Source organism: Eumetopias jubatus, unplaced genomic scaffold, assembly GCF_037043125.1.
Source record: "Eumetopias jubatus isolate StellerSeaLion01/CBP00866 unplaced genomic scaffold, mEumJub1_p1.0 scaffold_4, whole genome shotgun sequence".
Lineage (NCBI taxonomy): Eukaryota > Metazoa > Chordata > Mammalia > Carnivora > Otariidae > Eumetopias > Eumetopias jubatus.
In genome coordinates, this window is record NW_028274810.1 from 123,440,217 (window position 1) to 123,459,834 (window position 19,618).

The 19,618-nt window shown below is 41.1% G+C and overlaps 1 protein-coding gene across 2 annotated transcripts in view; it reads left to right on the forward strand.

The window, feature by feature from the left end:
• The window catches only part of WASHC5 (WASH complex subunit 5), a 61,558-nt gene that overhangs the window by 8,937 nt on the left and 33,003 nt on the right, over positions 1 to 19,618 (forward strand). For both annotated transcript variants that reach the window (XM_028105537.2, XM_028105538.2), the window contains exons 6-12: positions 946 to 1,138; positions 1,970 to 2,122; positions 5,724 to 5,837; positions 7,736 to 7,907; positions 12,362 to 12,489; positions 15,640 to 15,769; positions 18,026 to 18,138. In XM_028105537.2, the coding sequence (XP_027961338.1) occupies positions 946 to 1,138; positions 1,970 to 2,122; positions 5,724 to 5,837; positions 7,736 to 7,907; positions 12,362 to 12,489; positions 15,640 to 15,769; positions 18,026 to 18,138 (1,003 nt within the window). The remainder of the gene's footprint in view (positions 1 to 945; positions 1,139 to 1,969; positions 2,123 to 5,723; positions 5,838 to 7,735; positions 7,908 to 12,361; positions 12,490 to 15,639; positions 15,770 to 18,025; positions 18,139 to 19,618) is intronic.

Genomic DNA, 19,618 nt, shown 5'->3' on the forward strand with positions numbered 1-19,618 from the left:
AAAGTTTGTTTATCAAGCCCAGCTTTGACAATCTGGCTTTGTCCCTTTGGGTACAACAGCTAATTCATTAGAATGTGAGGATCCATTACTGCAATGACACTGAACAATTGTAAGGCAGAGTTGTGGGAAAGGAGATTCTTACATCAAATAGGAGGTCATCTTCAAATCTAAGATCCTTTGAGTCTCCCTGAGGGATTGCTACTCCACACCACCCTGAAAACCACAGATGTTTTGATGAAATCTCTGTAGAAGGTGCACCTTGCCAAGCAAGAACCAGTTATTACATATCCCACTTTAAGTTGACATCATCTTTTAAAATTATTTTCTAACTTACAAAATGTCGGTGCTGGTTCATGTTCTTTATCTGCCACTCTGAAATCCAAAGAGCTCTGAAAAAAAAATACATGCATATGTACACACACATATACATGCACATAGTAACTCCTTTGGCAGCAAAGCTGATCTAACCTGAAATCATCTGGAGTCAAAACCTGATCAGAGCAGATGCAAGGCTATAGGTAGTCCTTACTTATCTCACTTGCGTGACTATTCATAAATTTTAGTGCAGAAATGTTAATGTGTTGATCATGTAATGCCAATTGAGACCCTATTAGAGTATCATATCGTATATACCATATTAACTTCTTATATTTGGAAAATGCTGTAATCTGAAACAGATCCAGCCCTAAGGATTTTAGAAAAGGGATTGTGGACTTTAACATAGAACTAACTATATATATGTATAAGAACGCATCTTGTAAGTGTACCATAACAGGCTTTTTGAAAATGTAATTGTGACTCTTAGGGATATAAATTGACCAAAAGTCTTATCTGAAACTACATAAAGTCAGGTTATAGTGAAATTCTGCTTTTCTTTTTGGCTTTTGAGTTTCTGATATGTGCGGTTTGTCTGGCCCTTTCTTTCCCATTGTGAACATGGCTCAGTGCTGCTCGATCTTCTGCTGATTCAAATATGGATGATATTTGTAAGCTGCTCCGAAGTACAGGTTATTCCAGCCAACCAGGAGCCAAAAGACCACCCAACTATCCTGAGAGTTATTTCCAGAGAGTGCCTATCAATGAAGCCTTCATCAGTATGGTCATTGGTCGACTGAGATCTGATGATATTTACAACCAGGTGGGGATTAAACCTGTCAAGATCTTAGTAGTTTAAAAGATTGATTTCACTTTCCTCCTCAATTACTCCTTCCCTTCCTTCTTCCTCAAAAGAATAAAAGCAGTTAAAAATTTTCAAATTTGGGGGGCTGTACTATGGGATGGTAGAGGAAAGAGGGACAGTAATTTGGGCAGAATTAGAGATTTCAGGGAGAAGATGGCATTTGATCTATATTTGGAAAAAAGATGCATTCTTGGAGTCATTCATTCAAGAAATAGTTATTGAGTGTGTGTTACGAGCTTGCTGCTGGGGTCCATCGCTGATGAAGGCAGGCTGTGGTCCCTGCCCATAATGACCTTGTAGCTTAAGGAAGAAGATGGGTAACTAAAGGAATTATAGCAAAGCAAGGTGAGTGTTAGCTTAGGGGAAGCAGAGGGGGCCATACAGCATACAACAGGGGCAGCAAGATTGCCGGGGGGTGGCGGCAGGGTGTGGAGTCTGTCAGCTCTGAGAGGTCATCTGTGATAGACACAGATGTGGACAGGTAGCAGGACACAGGGAGTTAAAACAGTTTCTTTTTCTCTCTTTCTTTTTTTCTTTTTTTGAGGAAAAGACTTCAAATTGCAGCAGAGTCAAGGGCGAGAAGGGAGAGTACTGGGTGGTTAGCAGTAAGAAGGCAGGCCCTGGTTACATTGTATTCCTTACAGTGCCGCCTCTGAGAATTGCTCCCAGGGCCCAGGACCCCCTGTTGGGAGACGGCTACATCCTAGAACCTGATCACTTATCCGGCACACGTATGAATTCAGATGTCACCAACAGCTGCCTCTTTGGGGGGTTGTGTGTACTTTGTAGGTCTCCGCATACCCTTTGCCCGAGCACCGTAGCACGGCCTTGGCTACTCAAGCTGCCATGCTGTACGTGATCCTCTACTTCGAACCTTCCATTCTTCACACCCACCAAGCAAAAATGAGAGAGATTGTGGACAAATACTTTCCAGATAATTGGGCAAGTATTATTATCAGTCTTTTTTTTTCTCTGTAATAACCTTGTTAGGGAACCGATTTTCTGTTCTTTTGGCCTTTAGCCCAGAGGTCATTATTTTGTAAATAATGAGACATAAAGTCACTTAGATAAAATTACTCTCTGTTGAGAATCTTATAAATTATAACATGAAAGAATAAGTCAGTAGAACTTCCCGAAGAACCCCAAGGGTTTTTTTTTCTTAAATAGATACTGTCAAGGTAAAACCATGTATTAAAATGTATCTTGTTTTAGTTGCTGAGATTGTAACTGTTTCGTAAGTATTTCTTTATTTTCTATTTCATGACTCTAAGCTTACAGCATTAATCTGTTATTTTATGAATAGGAATTTTACTTCAATAATGTTTCATCTACCTTACAGGGCTGTTAAGGTTTATATTACTGCAGGGATGTGTTTATCTCACCCAAAAATATTAATTCTTACAAGAATAAAGCTGACAATATACTCAATGTAGATGAGATGTTCTCTTTGTACACAGAGGTTTTAATAAAGTACAATGAATTGGATCCTGTTCTCAGGTAGCAGATTCTATTTCACTTCTTACTGGTCATTGAATCGCAGACTGGGATTAGGGAGCTGTAAGAAGAATAACTCGCAGTGAGGAGATGATGCTTCCTATCCATGAACACATCATGCTTATGAGCTAGGAGCTGAGCAACCAAGATGAAAACTCTGATAATCTGGTTTCATTTGCCTAAGCTTAATAAAGAGTTTTGACCATAGTGCTATAATCAGGAACAGAAACACTTTCAGTGTTAAGGAAGGTCAAAATCCAGTTATATGATGCGTATAAGATACACTCCTAAAAAAAACACCCCTGGCACACTAAAAATAAAGGAATTGGGGCACCTGGGTGGCTCAGTCACTTAAGCGTCTGACTTGGTTTCAGCTCAGGTGATGCTCTCAGGGTTGTGAGATCGAGCCCCACATGGGGCTCCACACTCAGCATGGTGTCTTCCCTCTCTCTCTCTCCCTCTGCCCCTCTCCCTGCTCTCGCTCTCAAATAAATAAATAAAATAGTTTTTTTAAAAAAAGGAACTAGAAAGAGAGCGAGAGATTCCAGGCAAATGCCAGCCAATGAAAAGCCAGTAAGAAAATATTAATATCACACCATAGAGAATTTTAAAGAAAAACACTAATAGGGATAAAGAGGGATCATATATGATTTTAAAAAGAATAATCTAAGGTTAATTCATAAGTTCACACCCAGGGAAATACTCTAAATATATAAAGCAAAAACAAAATAACATGTAAAAATTGATGAAACCATAATCATGATGGGAAATTTTAAGATACCTCTTTCTCTATATAATCCTGCTCTTTCAAAAATCCGTAAAAATGTTCCATGTGTATTTGAAAGGATATGTATGAAAGTTGGGAGACATCAGTTCACAAAGTCAACAAAGTTTAAAAAAACAATGTTAGTCTACAGACTGTATTCTCTTACTATAGCATGATTACATTAGAAGCCAACGCTTAAAAGATATTTTTAAATGTTTGGAAAAAACATACACTCCCAAATAACTTTTGTGTTCAAAAGGAAATCACAATAGGACACCTGGGTGGCTCAGTCGGTGAGGAATCTACCTTCGGCTCGGGTCATGATCCCGAGGTCCTGGGATCGAGCCCCAGATCGGGCTCCTTGCTCAGCGGGGAGCCTGCTTCTCCCTCTCCTACTCCCCCGCTTGTGCATGCATGTGCGCGCGCTCTCTCTCTCTCCCTTTGACAAATAAATAAATAAAATCTTTTTTAAAAAAAGAGGAAATCACAATGTAAATGAAGAAATATGGAGAATCACACAACATCAAAATACTACAAAGCAAAGTGCATGGGAATGACTAAAACTGTTCCTCAAGGTAAATTAAGTAAATGAAACCCTAAATATGTTTATTTAAAAAAGAAGAACAGGGGCGCCTGGGTGGCTCAGTCGTTAAGTGTCTGCCTTCGCCTCAGGTCATGATCCCAGGGTCCTGGGATCGAGCCCCGCATTGGGCTTTCTGCTCCGCGGGAAGCCTGCTTCTCCCTCTCCCACTCCCCCTGCTTGTGTTCCCTCTCTCGCTGTCTCTCTCTGTCAAATAAATAAATAAAATCTTTTTTAAAAAAAAAGAACAATTAAAAATAAAGGAATTAAAGGGCTGCCTGGCTGATTTAGTTGGTGCAGCATGCGACTCTTGGTCTTAGGGTTGTGGGTTCAAGCCCTATGTTGGGTGTAGAGATGACTTAAAATCTTAAAAATAAATAAATAAATGAGTTATATATTGAGCTTAAGAAGCTAGAAAAGGTCGAGTGAAAGGAAGTCAATAAGTATATGAGTGGCAATGTATTGAACTGGACAAAAAGGGAACAAGAGAGAAGAACAATACAAAAAGGCTGGTTTTTTGAAGAGTAATAAAATAGATATTTAGTGAGACTGACCAGACAGAGAGAGAAGACAAGTTTAAATATGTTAAGATTGAAAAAGCCAACCTAAGATACAATAAAGAACTTTTAAAGTTATAAGAAAACTTCTGGACGACTTTATGCCAGTATATTTGAAAACTGAAGAAATGGAAAATTTTCTCAAAAACATATAAATACCAAATCTGACTCAAGAAGAAAAAGAAAGCATGATGAGCCCAGTGACTGTTAAAGAAATGGAACTGGGGATCCAACCTCCCTGCTTATCCACCTCCCATCAAAAAGAGAGGGTCCCTAGGACTGCAGGATCTCTCAGGCAACTTTTAGCAAAATTTCAAGTGACAAATAATCGCAATTTTATACAGACTGAAGTAGGTGGGTAAAGAACTGCAAAAATAATGCTTTGTTTCCTTTAGTCGAGAGATTCTCATGTGAACTGGGGAACTCGAGGAGTCCCCCAGGCTAGTTGCAGGGGTCACTGAGGTAAAACTGTGTTTGTGATAACACCAAGGTGCTCTGTGCCTTGTCCTCTCATCCTTTCCCAAGGGCACTTTGCATTTCCAGAGGCCCCGAGACAAACAGTATGCAGTACCTCAGGAGTCTGACTGAGGGAGCCAAGTGTGAGTCTGGCTGTCTTCAGTTAGGCCAGACGTTACAGTGACTCGAAAAAATGGAAAAGCGATGCCATCCTTCTCAACAAAACTTTGTGGGAAACCTTTAGTCTGTTTTTTGTTTTGTTTAAAAAAAAAAGTTTTATGTTAGCATATAGCGGGTTTATCGTTATTTGAAGTGAATTAAATAGTTTTTGAAATGCCTCAGTTGTAATCTGTAATATGATAAATATCAATAGATATAACCCCATTTAAAAAAAAGTCCTTTGGAGTTTTCAGTAAGTTTTAGTTGCATAAAAGCTGAGGTGAAAACATTTGAGAAGACCACTGCTCTAGTTTGCTTTTCTGTCAACCCTGATTTAGTCATTTTCCCATGAATAGCTCTTATCGCCCTTGTTCCAAAATGCCCCTAAGATAGAACACTTACCAATTGTGGCAAATTGTTGGCTTTTCATTGCAGTGGAGTTTGAACTGGAAGGAGTGGGCAGTGTCTTCTGTAACTTTGCCTCCAAGTGAGTAGGTATTTAACATACTGGATGAATGTGTCCTCTTGCAGGTAATTAGTATTTACATGGGGATCACGGTTAATCTAGCAGATGCTTGGGAACCATATAAAGCTGCAAAAACTGCTTTAAACAATACCCTGGACCTTGCAAACGTCAGAGAACAGGTAGGTGCTGGCCAATGCAGAAGGATTCTCATAACAGCTGCAAGCCTGCTTAGGGGGGGTAGGAAATGAGGAGAGTTCCCAAGGAATTTGGAAAATGACCACATAGACATTTTAAGTGCGGTGATTAATGAAAGGTGAACTTGCGCATCCTAATAAGGTAGGTAATTATAGATTTTTAACTTGCACGGTATATGTAAGTGGGAGACTTAGGTCCTAAGATTCGACATCCTAAGATGAATCAGTATGTCACATGACCCTAACTGACTTCACTTATTCTTGCTGAAGTCTGTGTCCTTGTGGACGGAATGGCTTTGACTGGTAGCTGGAATTTTAACTTTTCATTAGTAGGATGAATATTGAGGATGGTATGTCCTGTCACTGTAATTTAAATTCGTCCTCTCTGATGTGTGAAAGAAGCAACAAAACTGGAGACATTTCATCTCCTTAAAGTTTAAATGGTTACATTCTGTCTCTTCGATAAGAACACAAGCAGTTATCCTCAGTTTGTTTTCTATGATTAAGTCTCTTATGATTTGTCTCCCTCTCGGAGTTCATCTCGTTTTATTTTTCCTTCCCTTCCCCTATGATCCCGTTTTGTTCCTTCATTTCCACATGAGTGAAATCATAATTGTCTTTCTCGGACTGACTTATTGCACTTAGTATAATACCCTCTAGTTCCATCCACCTCATTGCAGATGGCAAGGTTTCATGTTTTTGATGGTTGAGGAGTAGTCCACTGTATATACATACCACATCTTCTTTATCCATTCACCTGTAACTGGGTGATGGACATTAAGGAGGGAATGTGATGTATTGAGCACTGGATGTTATATAAGACCGATGAATCATTGACCTCTACCTCTGAAACTAATGATACATTATATGTTAATTTTAAATAAAAAATAAATTAAAAATTAAATAAAAAACAAGGCAGAAGGAAATTCCTAACTAAATAGAGCAATAAAAATCTTTGTTGGGCAGTATCCTTGACATTTCTAAACAGTTATCTTCCTCAGCTTGGTTGTCTGAGTTTTTGAGTTTTCAGCGCAGATAGAACAATATTGACTCAAAGAACTTCAGCATGTTTTATTCAAGTAAATTGAATTCCATCAATAATGCACAAAATAATTTCAATGTTGGCATGTCTCCAAGACACATATTAGAGAAAGCGGTGCTTCCAATACTTACTGGTATCAGAGCATTAATGTTTCATTACTAAAATTACTTTTCCAAAATTACATTTTCTCCTTGGTGCCATTTTAGGAAGATCTTCAGAGTCCTCCGATGAAGCACCTGGTGATAGTTTTAAACTAACCTGACTAGGCTAATGATGTTTAACATATAACTCTTGCTTTGGGGAAAGCAGAATGACCAAATTTCCAAAAGGCTGGTTTGAAAATTCACTTTTGATCTACTGAGGCGTATTTTTGTTGTGCTTTCATCTGCCTGTAGAAGTCTCTTCTCCTGGGTATTTCTGCTCTGCCTGCTTTGCCAATAATTATGGGAAGACTAGGCAGTTGAACTTCTGCTTTTATGTTTCTTTTCCATCCAAGTTAAGAACAGAAGGGGCCCTCAGAACCACTTGTTCCCGATTCTCCAGGTGACATTTGCAGAAACCAGGAGGGAGAGGTTAAATCCAAAGTCACGCTATCTAATCTAATCATAGCTGGAGGTAGGATTTAGGATTCTCTTGGTTCTGAGTCCAACGTCCTTTTCAAAAATGTCCAATAAGCCACTAGCCTTTGAGCCTTACCAGCTGTGGTCCATATGTTACTCATCTCCTATAGAAATGTTATCATTTGTCCAGGGGTTCATCTGTTTGGGGATTTGTTTTCAAGGACCATCACTATCTCTTTTTGAAAATGTAAATTCAGTTGTTTTGTTTTTCCTTTTAAAAGTCAAGCAGATACGCTACTGTCAGTGAAAAAGTGCACACTCAAGTGCAACAGTTTCTGAAGGAAGGTTATTTAAGGGAGGAGATGGTTCTGGACAATATCCCAAGGCTTCTGAACTGTCTGAGAGACTGCAACGTTGCCATCCGATGGCTGATGCTTCACACAGCCGACTCAGGTAATGTGCAAAAGGCGTGCCATCTTCATGGCTCCATATAAAGGCTTGCAGGATTAAGATATGCTCCATGATGCAAAAATGGTTTAGTCTTTGGAAGAGAATCAAGTTGCTGCCCTTTTTTTTTTTTTAGATTGGTTTATTTATTTTAGAGAGAGAGACGGAGAGAGAGCATGTGTGTGCATGAGCGGGGGAAGGGGAGAAGGAGAAGAGGGAGAGAATCTCTAGCAGACTCCCCACTGAGCACAGAGCCTGACACGGGCTTGATCTCGCGACCCATGAGAGCATGACCTGAACTGAAACCAGGAGTTGGGCACTCAACCGACTGAGCCACCCAGGCACCCCAAGAATCAAATTGCTTTTTAAGTTAGTCATTTTTGTGTCTACTTAGACAAGTCAGCAGCCCACCTGAATAGTCCTTTTGTCAGGTTAGATTATCTGGGATTATCCCAGTGGGTCCAGGGTAATCACAAGGGTCTCTGAGTCGGCAGGAGGGAGGCAGAAGAGTCAGAACCAGAGAGGTGGCATCATGAAAAAGGGTCAGCAGGCCATTGCTGGTTTTAAAGATGGAATGGGGCCACAAGCCAAGGAATACAGGTCGCCTCTAGATGCTGAAAAAGATAAGAAAACAGGATTTCCCCCAGAGCCTCCAGAAGGAGCACAGATCTACCGACTCCTTGATTTTACCCCAGTGAGACCCATTTCAGATTTCTCATCTCTGGAACTATAAGAGAATACATTTGTGTCTTCTTCAGCCATTAAGTTTGTGGTGATTGGTTACAGCAGGAAACTAATACGAGAGCCAATCCAGTAAATAAGAGCCAGATGTGCAAAATGCATCTGGCAGGATGTGAGATTTGAGTCCAGAGCAGGAGAGAAATTTTGCTGGTTGGTGTAGAGGGGTGAAGGTGGTTGGGGAAGGCTCCACACAGGACGCAGGAGGGGACTGGCCCCCCTAGGATTTTGAAGTAAAAAGTTCTAGACTGGAGAAATGATAGAGAAGAAGGTATGATTTGGGAAGTACAGAAAAACATGGACCCACAGAGTTGATGAACAGGCTAAACCAGAGTGCCTAATTAAGGTAGATTGGGAGAAAAAAATAAAGGTAGGTTGGGTCTAACCTTTTCTGGTCCACAGTCCTCTTGGAGACGCTATGGGCCATCAAGCCGCTTTACAGATGTAGGAAATGACTCCACAGGGTCCGTGAGCCTATGACTTAAAACAAAACAAAAAACACCTGGTTTAATAGAAAAATAAGTAGGTTGGACTAACCTGAGCCAGTTCAGAGCTGACACAATTCCTTGTACTTAGTAAAGGCTGGATTGATGTTAATGAACTAACGATTTCACGCATCCGGAGTGCATGCGCTTCCCGCTCACAGGTGTGTCATTCAGCAGCCTGGCCAGCCTCCTGCTTTTTGTTTTTCGCTAACAAACTTTGCTTGAGAGCCACCCTGAGACCGGCACTGCTTTCAGCAGTTGTTCTTTCGGATGAGGCTGTGTCTCTAAAAATACTGCCCACTCCAGATTATTCTGCAGCCTCCCATGGTAACACAGTAGCCCGTAGCCCGACTCTTCCAGGCAAGATGCTCTTTCCTCCAGCTCCCGTCTGGTTCCACTTCCTGTGAGTGGGTCAGCAGTGAAGACAGCAGATGGACTTCTTCATCCTCTGTTTCTCTGAAAATATGTGGACTTTCTTCTCAGCCTTCTCTTTTCCCACTAGAAATCTAGCTATGAAATCTTTCTCAAAAGTGCTGCTTTCCAGTTTTTGGGGTTTTTTTCATTTTGCTTTTTTGCCTACATCCCTCTCTAATTTACAGTTTGCTCATAGCACGAATACCATGGCTGAAGTGTAATCATCTACTGGATCTGGTTTTAGGTAGTCATGTTTCTTTTTTTACATAAACTCCAGTTCTAATTTGAGGATTTTGCTATACTCACTTAGTATTGAATCTTCTTTACCAAAGTCTTAACATGCTCAAGCATGTAAACAACTCAGACCCTCGCTTTATCCTACCATAAAACCAGCGGTGGGTTTCCCATGACTCAGCCTCATCATTCTTTTCCCCGCGACCGTGCCTGACCCTGTGCCCACACTCTGGGAGCCAGGAGTCGTGTCCTGGATTTGCACCCTTGCAGGGACAACAGACAGTGTTCTGTGCATTCATCTTCAGCCACATCTGTTTTCCATTTTTGTGCCTGGCAATTGTCTGACCTGACTGCACAAGGTCATCATTTACCAGAAACAAATGATTTACCTATCTGATTATGAGTCATGTGTGGGAAAAGTAACTGCTTATTTAGCTTTTATGGTGTCTCGGTCATGATCGGCAGGAAGGAATGCATAGTCTTTACATTCCGTCCTGTTGATCTGCTGGAGGCATCTCACCCAGGCTTTGGATGCGTCCCCGGTGTCTTGCAGCCTCTGAAGAAACATGCTCGAGCCAGCCTTCCCCAGGCAGGGCTGCCTGGCTTCTGAAGTCTGACCTGAGGTTACCATGCTTCTAAGATCTGTTGCCTCAGTTCTCTGAGTCTGCATTCTTGCAGGTCAGATGTCACAGACGGCATCAGGCCCTGAGGATGCTGGAACCATGCCTGCTTTCTACCAAGGAATTAATTATTAATGCAGGGCGATGTTCCCTATCCAAAAATGAAAGCAAATTCGTCTCAGAAGCTTTCTTGTTAAGTCAGAATTAATACAAAACAAGTGGAACTCTTCGTAAGTTTGGTCTGTTTGATTTTGTTTGTTAGGCAGATACGAAGCTGAAAAAATTGTCTCTGTGTCATCAGTGTTACCAGTTCCAATATAGCTCTTCCTAGATAGTTGTGATGAATGCATAATAAATCCGCCCTGAAGTTTCCCATGAAAACCGAGCCCTTCTCCAGGTTGTCATGAGCCTCCTCCTGATGGAATAGCTTAGAAATCAATGTATAAAATGGCCATCTGCAGGCTTCACCAGAACTGAAACACTAAAAAACACCCCCGACATATATAACACGGTCCTTCTATATACGCTGGACATCCTGGGATACCACTGAGGGGCTAAGAAAGTAAGAAAGCCGTGTGACACCAAAGCAACAACCAGGGATCTTGAACCTTACCAGATGTGAACTTTTTGGCAGTGTTTGCTGCCTTAAATTTTTTGTCTTGACTATTTATAGTCCAGGTAGCCTTGACCTATTTTCTTACTTTTTCTTAAATAAATAATTGGCCCCAAAACTAATTTCAGCAAATATCAGTAATTTTTTAAGTTCTATATACCTTTCTTTAACATACTGTTTATTTGAAATAGTTTCTCTTAGGAGCAGCAGGCTGAGCTATTGAATCAGGATATTAGGTATTTTGCCCCTGGGTCCATCCCTGCCTACTTTTGTCACCTTGGCCTAGTTCCTGGAATCTCTCTGGGCCTTGGTAGTAGAGAGTTCAGGAAGCTTTGAGTGCCTGCCATGCCCTCGAGCTTTTACAAGGAACAGAACGCTCCCAGGTCTGGTTCTTCCTGTTTGGAGGTGCCACATCTTTGTGTGGGTAACCCTGCTTGCCTGTGGTGTCAGGGACCCCCAAGACCACCCTAGTTGTGATCACTTCCTAGGAAGACACAGTGTGTATTAGTACTTGTGGCTATGATTTATTGCAGCAAAAGGATAGAAAGCAAAATCAGCAAAGGGAAAAGGTGCATGGGGTGAAGTTTGGAGGGAACCAGGCACAAGCTTCTAGGGGTCCTCTCCTGATGGAGTCACACAGGATGTGTTTAATCCCCCCGGCAATGCATTGCAACAGCATGTGTGAAGTGATGCCAATCAGGGAAGCTCCTTGGAGACTCCTTGGGGCTGATCACAGGCAGCCTCTGCCTGGCATGTATCAAAATTCCAGACTCCTAGAAGGAAAGCAGGTGTTCATCATAAACCACATGGTATGAACAGTTAAGGCACAGTGGTCCTCTCTTATTAATTCTTGAAATGGTAGCATCTCCCGAAATCTGAGTCCGCAGATGTGCCAACCTTGCAAACAGGCCTCTCTGAGGCGAGCAGTCTCAGAAACTGAAGAGTGTCCACCCTGAATGGCAGAGAGCAATGCCTAAACCAAAAGCAACTCCAAACAGACAGGAAGTAAGGAGGCAGAATGGTGTCAGAAGGCTCCACCCATCCATATCGGACAGTCGGTAATGAACCAGTCCCAGAATGCCTACAGTATTTGGAACACTGTTATGCCGCTTGCTTTTGCTCATTCTACAGTATATCATGAATGACGTTCCTTGCCAGATCCAACTGTCGTATTTAGAAGTTCAGTTGTACTTATTTCATGGTATACATATACTTATTTTTCCATGTGTTGTTGGTATACATTTTGCTTATTTTTAAATGTTTAAAATGAAGGAAAGTTTTTTTTAAGAATTCCTCTTCTGTTTCATGTTTTCTACACCTTTAATAAATTGGGAACTCTTTTCTTCCCGTTTCTAGCCTGTGATCCAAACAACAAACGTCTTCGTCAGATCAAGGACCAGATTCTAACAGACTCTAGGTACAATCCCAAGATCCTCTTTCAATTGCTGTTGGATACCGCCCAGTTTGAGTTTATACTCAAAGAGGTAAAACCCTTGAATAAATAATCATCAACATCTTAGTGTTTTTATGCTTAAAAATACTTTTAAAGAATTAGGGTTCCATAACTGTGTCTCTGACTCAGGCTGCAGAGTCTAGCTGTCTGACAGACATAGTTCTTACACGAAAAACGACAGGATTAGACATTTAACAGGCATTTAGTGCCAAGTGCCGGGGAGGAGACAGTGACGGGGGAAATTGTACAAGACTGTGGAGGTGGCAGTCTAGTGAGGAATACGAACAGTAATCAGAGAACCACACTAATGAAAATGTGAATACAGGGGCGTCTGGGTGGCTCAGCCGTTAAGCGTCTGCCTTCGGCTCAGGTCAGGGTCCCAGGGTCCTGGGATCGAGCCCCGCATCGGGCTCCCTGCTCCGCGGGAAGCCTGCTTCTCCCTCTCCCTCTCCCCCTGCTTGTGTTCCCTCTCTCGCTGTGTCTGTCTCACTGTCAAATAAATAAAATCTTTAAAAAAAAGAAAGAGACGTGCTCTAAAGGAAAGGAACATAGTTCTCTGAGGACCTATAATCAAAGACGCTATCCCCAACTTCCCTGAGAAGAGAAGCAAGAGCTTCTGAAGGGACCCGAAGAAGGAACCTGTCAGAGTTAGCTAAGACAAAGGTTGGGAGCATTCTGGAGACCATGCCAGAGAGAGGGCAGAACATGCCCAAGTCCTCTCGGGTAGGGAACAGCATGACCAGTTCAAGGACCAGAAGGACCAGTTGGCTAGAGGGGAGAGAACGAGAGAAAGTGGTATGATATGAGGTTGAAAGGTGGGCAGGAGCCAACCCAGGCCTGGCCTTGTAGGATTTCAGTTTTCATCTGAAAAGCCATGAGAACCTGTTAGAAAGGGCTTTTTTTTTTTTTTAAGGTTCTGTTAATCACCATACATTACATCATTAGTTTTTGACGTAGTGTTCCATGATTCGTTGTTTGCATATAACACCCAGTGCTAGAAAGGGCTTTTAAGTAGGGTGAAGGATTTGCAATTAAACAAGGTTTTGACTTAAGGATTTTAAGGATTTTGAGTTCCCTGAAGGAAATTTTGAGGTTGGTCAGTCTTAGGGCTAAAAAAGCCTCTGTGGGCGTAATAAAAATGGCAGCTACCCAGGAACGCCTACGTTCTGGAACCAGTAACTTTGGGGGTTTGGAGCAGGTGGGCCCAGGAACTAGCCGTGGATGTTAATGCCCATTCAGAATTGATCTTCACCTTGCCTCAGTCCAGTTAGTGGTATGCTAGATGTTTCTTTTCTTCTAGGTATGCGAGGACACTGTGTTCCCCCATTAAGTAGCTCAGGAAAAGTACATGCTGCTTATTAACATGCTAATGCATGTGCTGAGTGTCTTCAGTGCCTTGTCTGTGTACCACTTTGTAAGATCAGAGAAACGCTACCCCTTTTTGATCTCTTTAATATGTTAATGTTTTCCCTCTGAATAGCAAATCATCATCGAATACCTGCTCTGTTCCCAGCTAGGTGCTAGGAATTCAAAAATGAACAAGGCATGTCCCTACCATCAAGGAGCTCTCAGTACAGTGGGGAAGAGAGACAGATTAAGCCAACATGAGAAACCAAGAAAGATCCAAGAGCAGGAAACCAGGCATCTTATTTTTTGGTCAAAGCAAACTTCAGAGGCAAGTGAGAGTCGCCCCCGAAGAATCAATGCACTCAGTCCGGTTAGGATCCTGAACCGAGCGCCAGTTCCCCAAGAGTTCTGTAGCTCAGTGTTGTTGCATGGAAATCAGGACAGGTCTGGGTCATCTGCCTAGCCAAGCCTTCATTTCTAATCATTAATCTTTTTCTGGAATCTGTTGGAATAGAAAGGGCAGCTTCCTTTAGTCTGTTCCAGTAGAGGGAAAAGAAGACCAACTCGTTAAAGATCTTCAAAAGAGAAAGATCTGGTAGAAAGAAAAAAAAAAACAACTACCCAATTCAAATCAAGCAAAACAATGATAATACATTTCAGCTCGGTTTGTTAACTGACCTCCCACCCCAACCCTTTTTCTAGAATCACCTTCTGATTCTCCTATAAACACAGCAATTGGACCTGTGTTTCTTGTAATCTTTATATGAAGTTGCATCTCCTAATTGAAGGACCATCCCCTATTCCAAATTTCCATCATAACAAGATATGAAACCTGTGAGTTCAACCTGTGAATGAGTGTTTGAAGGGCTTCAAGCCATTCGATCTGTGATGAAGGCCTCCCAGTGTTATTTTTGTCACTGCTGCTTTGTCCCCTGGCACTGACTGATCTCAAGCATTCAAAAAGATAGGGCGGACTCTATAAATAATTCTGACTGTTCCTCATGCTATTACTTTTCAATGCTTAATCATCCTGCCTGATCACTAAGATACCTTTTCCTCTGGCCCCACAAAATTCCACCACTCTTGATCCTTTCGTCTGCAATGAAGTCTTCATCTTTTAAAATTCATTTTGATGCTGAGGAATGAAGAATTTCTTAAGAGAAAAATCCGTATACTCTCATATTTACCCCTTAGGAGCCCAATAAAATAAATCCCTATACACTTGTGACATACCTGAACTATGTTTCTAAAGTTTGTTTCAAGGAAAAACAAAACCTTGAGATACACCATTTCGTCCTCTGCCCAACCCTTTATAGGATTTTAATTTTATGAAAAGTGAGTTCATAAACAGACCTACTGTGTGATCAAAAAGAAAGAACTTTTGTGGGTAATTTAGTTCATTCTCCACTCGTCAGACTAGATATCCTCAACCTTCCCTAACCTTAGAATAGGTATGACCCCAGAAATTGTTACTTAGAAAGGACCTTAGAGCAGTGGCCACCAAATTTCATGTCATATTAAAAATGCTGGATTCTTGGGTCGACCCAAGACCTTCTGAACCAGAACCTTCAAGGGTGGGGCTTGGGACTCTGAGAAGTAGAAAGCCATCCAGGTGATGCTTATGTGCATCATAAGATGCCTGAGAAACACTGCCTTAGTGATCTAGCTTTGCCCCTCGATTTGTACAAAGTAGGACGACTTAAGAGATGACGTCAGGGTAATGTTACTTTTAGGCATATATTTTTATAATAAATTGGGTTTTGCTCAGGCTTTCTTGGTAAACTGCCTAATCTGGACTTCCTCTTAAGTAATTCTTTTCTGTCTCTTTCAACAGATGTTCAAGCAAATGCTTTCAGAAAAGCAAGCCAAATGGGAGCATTACAAAAAGGAGGGTTCAGAGCGGATGACAGAGCTTGCTGATGTCTTTTCAGGAGTGAAACCCCTAACCCGAGTGGAGAAAAATGGTAATTGCTGAAGAGGAAATATTGGTGTGTTTGAAATATACACATAAATGACTGGAAAGCAGCAGAGTAAAAAGTCCTGACATTGTCATCATTGTATGCTAGGAGGTTGCTAATGAAGATCTGAAGCTTAGTTTTAGCTGCCTCTAGCTTTGTGCTCCCTGGGGCACTCTTCATAGCCTATCTGGACTTGAGGTTTCTTACTTTGGAAGTATGAGATTGGGCTAGAGGGGTTGTTGTACTCTGGTTCATAGTCCATAGGGTCATAATTCATCCCCCACCTTCACCATAGTATGCACCACTGGTGTGTCAGCTTATGTGCATTTGGGGGGAGGGAGAAAAGGACCTAACTGTCCTGATCTCAGGACACTTGCCTCAAGAATATTACCAACTACTAACATAGATGGTATGCAAGATTCTCCGCTTCTAATCATGTTTGCTCCTTCCCCCCGCCCCCCCCGTGCGCCTGCCATCTAGTGGCAGAAGCAGGGACCTGCAGATTTTTTTGAAACAACATTGCTCAAGTCTTACTTTAATGATATTAATTCCGCTTCTTCTAGGAAATTTTATCTGTAGGAAAATTATGGTATCACTTAACATTTTTATATAGATAGAAGCCTTTCAAAATTCCCCCGAATTACCATTCTGAATTTTAAGACGACAAACTATCTTTTTAATGCTTAATGTTTAACTATGAGATTCATTTCTGATAGTTAATTATACAGTAGAATAGTATAGCTTCTTGTTTAAAAAAAAAGCTTAATAGTATAGCTTTTAAAAAAACAGTATTTTTAATCAATATGATCTTGTGATTACTGTATTTGGCTTTTGTTCATTTATTTGATGCTCAATGGTTAGCCTAAAATGTATTTCCAAGTTACTTTATTACTCCTAGTGGGAAAAGTTGGCTGTGTTTTTAATCATGTGATATAAATTGGCAACATGTTTTGCAGATCACTACATTGTGTCTAGAAAACAAGGAACCACTAACCGATCAGTTTTTGAGAATCAGGCACATTCATCTTTGTTCTAATCACCTTTAGGTTCTTAAAAATCCCAACATCCTTTCAAAGGCCATTCAGAACAAGATCTTCTACTTTACCTGGCTATATAGCATATTTCAGCTTAGGAAGAACTTCCACATATGTTTCTCATCTGAGATGCTGTGAATCAACATCTGTATTCTTGTTTTACATGTAAAGAAATCAAGCTGCAAAAGGTAGTCACTTGCTGAAGGTAACAAAGGTTCAGAGCCTGGATCGAGCTTTGCACCTCAGACCCTGAACCCTGTGTTCTTTCTGCTACTCCAGAGCTGTCCCTCAGTCTTACCAAAAAAAAAAAAAAAATCTTTAAAATTACAACTAGTGTCCCTCATACCAGTTCTTGAAATAACTTAGGATTATAAGCCCTTAAGTGCTTTTATTAAAGTGAAATCATCCCATTGATAAAACAACAACAACAACAAAAACTTTACGGAACCAGCTTGGTGAGTTAAAAAGAGCAAAGTCTTTGAATCTGGCCAGACCAGTGAGAAAATCCTGGCTCTGCCATTTAGTAACCGTGTGACCCTGCGTAGGATCCGTAACGTCCCTGGGCATCAGCTGCCTGATCTGAGAATGCCTTCTAATTCCTGCCTCCATAAACTGTGAGGATTCAATGAGACAAGCTTCGAGCTTTGCCTGCCATACCGAGGGTCCCCAGAGCATATTGGTGCCCTTCCCTTTCTCTGCGGTGTGAAATTGGTTTGTGAATGCGAACGGCACCCCCCCAAGCTGTTCAGATCATCCCTTACACTCCTGACATGTTGCCCCTCATCGCCCTCCAAGATGTGCCATTGTCATTTTTGTCCCAAAGCTGCTGCCCATGTCTGTCCTCTCACCTAGGGACAAACCATCCCTGTGCCTCTCTCTCTACGCATCCTCGCTTTTGCAGAAAACTCTCCCCAGGAACTCTGTGTCCCATCTTTCATTTCCTTCCCAATTCCTCCCTGCTTCTCTGCCCACCGGTGCACACTTGTGTTCACCTGCCAGGTGTTAGACTGAGCCACTGATGTAGAAAGTTCCCTCTCTTGTTCCAGGTCATATGCCCCGAGGCATTTTGGTGGTTATTGTATGGAGAATCCGCGAGGGTGATGTCAGGTACACAGCGAGAGCTCTGTGAACAAGACCTAGATTTGTAAAGCGTTCCTGAATAGATTCAAAGCCACAGCTGCAGGAATCCTGGGGTCTCAGCAGTCTCTCCTTGTTTCTCTGTTCATAGAAAACCTGCAGGCTTGGTTCAGAGAGATCTCAAAACAAATCCTGTCTTTAAATCACGATGATTCCACTGCTGCAGGCAGGAAAACGGTGCAGCTCATACAAGCTTTGGAGGAGGTAAGAAAGCCCTTCTTAAATGGCGGCGCTTGGATCATGAATCATAGTTTCCAACCCACCCAGCAATCTGGTCCCGGAAATATATCTGAGAGAATATTTTCATCAGAAGCAACAAAAAGCATACTCTGCTCCCTGTAAATTATATCCAGTGTCCTAAAATTGGGAAAATAATGAAGTGATCAGCATGAAGAGAATGCCAACAAAAACAATGACATTTCCACTTGCAGAAACATGTAGTCTTGGAAAAATAATGACGAAGACAATATAGAAACATCAGGGAAATTGTGGTTAAAGCAGCAAAAGCTAAAACAACACCGCGCTGTAGGCACCATTTCTAGATCAGGGAAGAGTTTGGGGGCGGGAAACTACAAAGGGATACATAACCATAACCATAGTTATGTAATGATCATATGCTTATAAGTGATGTTTTCTTTTCCGGAAAAAAAGAATTAGTTTGTTTTTTATCTACTCAAACTATCTACTCAAATTCAAAAAAGGATTATTATATTTTCCCACTCTTGAAATTTTAATTGTATGCTTACAACTGGGTTTAAAATAAAAAATAAAAGCATGAGAACAATAACCGTCAGCTATTTAAAACATCATCCATACTTACTTGGAACCCTGTTCAACTGGTATAAGTATATATCTTTAGAGAGAGAAGTAATACTTTATTTGGCATTTATAGCCTTTTTTTTTTTTGAGAGATTTGTTGGTTACTGTTAATGGCAACACAGAACAGTTCTCCATTGTTAGTGCGTCAGTTTCCTTAGCCGAAAATTCCCAACTTGTACTGTCCCTATTTTGCTCGTTTCCTGGATCTTTTAGCCTGTAGTACAAATATAAACAACTTTGTAAATGTCAGAGGCTTTTTATCATTTGTGTTACTTATTTTGGCAATGGCCCAGGCACCTTGAATTATATACATTACAACTTTCGGACACTGGGGAATCATTATTTTGTTTTATGGAGTCCAGAAAAAGAACTTAATAATGTCCAAATGCCAACACCCTGGTTGTGATGTGACTTCTACTCTGTTTTTTAGCAAACCTGCAGATCTTCAGAATTAAGAGGATTTTTTTTTTGATTCATTAAAATATTTATTGAGCAGCTGGGGAGATACAAAAGTGATTAAAACATCGTCACAGAGGTGAGGCAGATGCCCACATCACAGAATGCCAAGCGTAAGGGGTCACTGAATCTCAGCAGTCGAAAGAAAAGTGCTTTAGGAGATCAAGAACGAGATTGCTTCCAGGAGGATTTTCTAATATGTGTTTATTGATGCTAAAATAGAAGATGGAAGTATCCACTCATTCTGTCATATACGTACACAGTAAAAAGAGTAGAACATTTTCTAATCCTAGGAACCTGGGCATTACATTATGACTTGGCTTATACATTTCTAAAATTATTATTTGAAATAGAAATTTTGCCAAGAAATTCTTAGTAAGTAGCGTGCCTTTCTTAAAGTGTTTCCAGG